Below are 2,656 nucleotides of genomic sequence, written 5' to 3'. Positions count from 1 at the left end.
CACTCCCTCCCGTCCCCACTCACATGCCAGGCTCCCCCCGGAAGGTTCCGGCCCAGGACCACGTGGGGGATGGCTCGCTCCTTCTGGTGCTTCCAAGTGAGGACGGACTCCGTGGTGCCCCCAAAGTCTGTGTCTGGGCGCAGGAGGGTATCAAAGAGCAGGGCCACGGGGCTCTGGCAGCGGCCTTCGAGGCCTTCGGACAAGTAATCCAGGTCCTGGAGAAGGGGTGGGTCAGAGGGCTGCTGGAGGAGGCGGGGTTGTCTTCCCAGCACCTTGGGCTGGGCAGGAAAAGTGGAGACTGTGGCAGGCCATTTTCCTGAGGCCCTGGAGGGACCCAGTCTCACAGAGACATCCACACTGGGGGCTGTTTGGGAGTGCTCACTCGGGGGTCTCTCCAGGAGCCCAGGGGCCCCAGAGTACACACCAAATGAGCCACCTTAGAAGGGACTTGAGCAGTTGCCTGGTCCTGCATTTCCACCATAATATCAAGGTAGTCAGATAAGCTTGGGAGGAGCTGCCCCTGACAAGCTGATAACACATCCCAGCATATTAAAGACCCTGATATGTCCTGCAGCCGTCATTTACCTGTGTAATTTTGCCCAACCCAGTGTCTCCCAGATTTACTGGAGTGGGAACATTTTCTCTGCATATTACACTAAGGAGCTAGAGTTCTAGCTAAGGCACTTTGAAAGACGCTCATCTAGATCAAACAATCTCTACCCAATCTGAGGCTGGGTGTGTCCTCCCCAGAGCTCTGACCCACCTGGTCCAGGATGGAGACACCCGGAGCCTCCGAGAGCTTCCTTTGCAGCAGGGGGTGCGGGTGGATGGCATCTGGCTTCACGTAGGGGGTGTAGCCTGACAGCAGGTAGGACAGGCAGATGCCAGAGGGGCCATTGCCTGGGGAAAGAGGGCAGGGTTCGAAGGACAGTCTTTCCAGGCACCAGAAGCTACTGCTGAGGGTGTGGGTCTAATTTGGCACATTCATTCATTTTGGTCTAACCCAATATATTCATCCATTTATTATTCATTCATAAAAATAAAATACTTATTAAGCTCCTAGCCTATGCCAGACACTGTGCCTAATAAAAATCTGGAAAGAGCCCTGAGCCACTGCCAGGGCTTATGATGTACCCAGAATCGTACCAAGAGCTTCTATCAGCTGCACCACAACAGCTCTAGTGAGATAAGTGCTGTTCTTTTTTTCCCCTTTATATTGGAGGATACGGGGGCACAGAGAGGTTAAGTAACTTGCCTGTGGTCATACAGCTGGCAAGCAGACAAGCAGGATTGTGACCCAGACAGAGGGAACCCTGGACAGCACAACTGAGATCCTGAGATCTCCAGGCATGAGGCCTGCCTTCCCAGAGCTGGTGGTCTGGTTGGTCAGATGGACTGGTGGCTACATACCCTGGGGACGAGCTCCAGGTGAGTGCTGGGCGGGGTGTGCTCAGCCAACTGGGGCCAGCTGCCCCATCTGCCTGTCTGTACACTTCTTGGCAGCTCACCAGACCCGGCCCTGGGACCTCCCTTCTCATCTGTCTCTTCCCACTTCCGGCCTGGTCCCATTCAGAGTATTACCACATGTAGAAGGCCATGAGGAACCTTCTGGTATTGCAGCCATCCCTCTGTTTCGACTTACGACCATGGCCATCCCATGTGGCCCGGCCTGACACCTGCATACTGGGGGGTCTTTCCCCGTTTTGCAGACGAGGGATAGGACCCATCGGCCACAGCTTTGTCCTCCCATGTGGCCGGGCATAGGGTGACCACAGGCCAGCACAGGCTGGAACCCCCATGAGTGACCTCCACAGATGATCTGTTCCTGCTCCCAAGTTCTTGGGAAGATGGGAGGGTCGTTGATGAACTTTTGGGCATAGCACCGCCACGTGGGAAATGCTCTGTGGCTTCCCATAAAGACCCCCAGACCCTGAGGGATGCCTAGAGGCCCGGCCCCTCCTCCACACTCACCTATGACGATCACCGCGAGGGGCTCGGAGCTGCTGGTGCCCAGATGGTCCTTCCGTGAAGTGCTCATGGCTGTTGCCGGCGTGGGGCTCGGGGCTGGCCGCCGACCTGGGGACCAGAGGGGAGGCAGGGCCTGCTGGGTCAGGCTTGGGTGTCTCACAGCCATTTCCCAGCTAGGGTGGCCTCCCACAGACCCCAGGATCAAGTCCAAGGTCCCCTGAGGCATATCAGATCACAGGCCTGTTTCCCTCCCTGCAGCGGGTCCACATGCCTTCCCCTCCACTGGTCTGGCCACCCCAGTATCCTCCGTCCTTCAGGGCCTCACTCCACTCTCCCCATCTCATCAGTGGGGCTGTAAACGCTACCTGAGTCTTATCAGCTGTCTTCCCAGGAGGCCTGCCCTGCCCAGGCCTCCCAGGTGGCAACAGCCCTCAAAGTTCTGCGTGGCCTGGTGGACTTTGGAGTCATCACCTGGCCCTGGCACACTGCCTCCCAGCTGGTGACCGAGGGCCTGTTTCTGGTCTTAGTTTCCTCATCTGTTAAATGGGAACAGTAAGTGTCCTTTCCTTCCATGGTTGTTGAAGAACATGATGGGATAACAGGTGGGGAACGCTAGCCTGGAGTAAAACTGCCACTGAGAGGGGACAGCGCCTGCTGTCTGCCCAGGGCTGGGCTGGAACCCAGGACT

At 57.1% G+C, this 2,656-nt stretch overlaps 1 protein-coding gene across 1 annotated transcript in view; it reads right to left on the bottom strand.

The window, feature by feature from the left end:
• Positions 1-2,070, bottom strand: part of OSGIN1 (oxidative stress induced growth inhibitor 1) — a 6,129-nt gene extending 4,059 nt beyond the window's left edge. The window contains exons 1-3 of the mRNA XM_008057620.2: positions 1,972-2,070; positions 764-900; positions 4-215 (exon numbers count right to left, since the gene is read on the bottom strand). Of these exons, the coding sequence (XP_008055811.1) occupies positions 4-215; positions 764-900; positions 1,972-2,038 (416 nt within the window). The 5' untranslated portion in view covers positions 2,039-2,070. The remainder of the gene's footprint in view (positions 1-3; positions 216-763; positions 901-1,971) is intronic.
• Positions 2,071-2,656: the final 586 nt, after the last annotated feature.

This window comes from Carlito syrichta, unplaced genomic scaffold, assembly GCF_000164805.1.
Source record: "Carlito syrichta isolate Samal-C Ts95f unplaced genomic scaffold, Tarsius_syrichta-2.0.1 Scaffold303074, whole genome shotgun sequence".
Taxonomy (NCBI): domain Eukaryota; kingdom Metazoa; phylum Chordata; class Mammalia; order Primates; family Tarsiidae; genus Carlito; species Carlito syrichta.
This window is presented reverse-complemented; position numbering and strand designations above follow the sequence as displayed.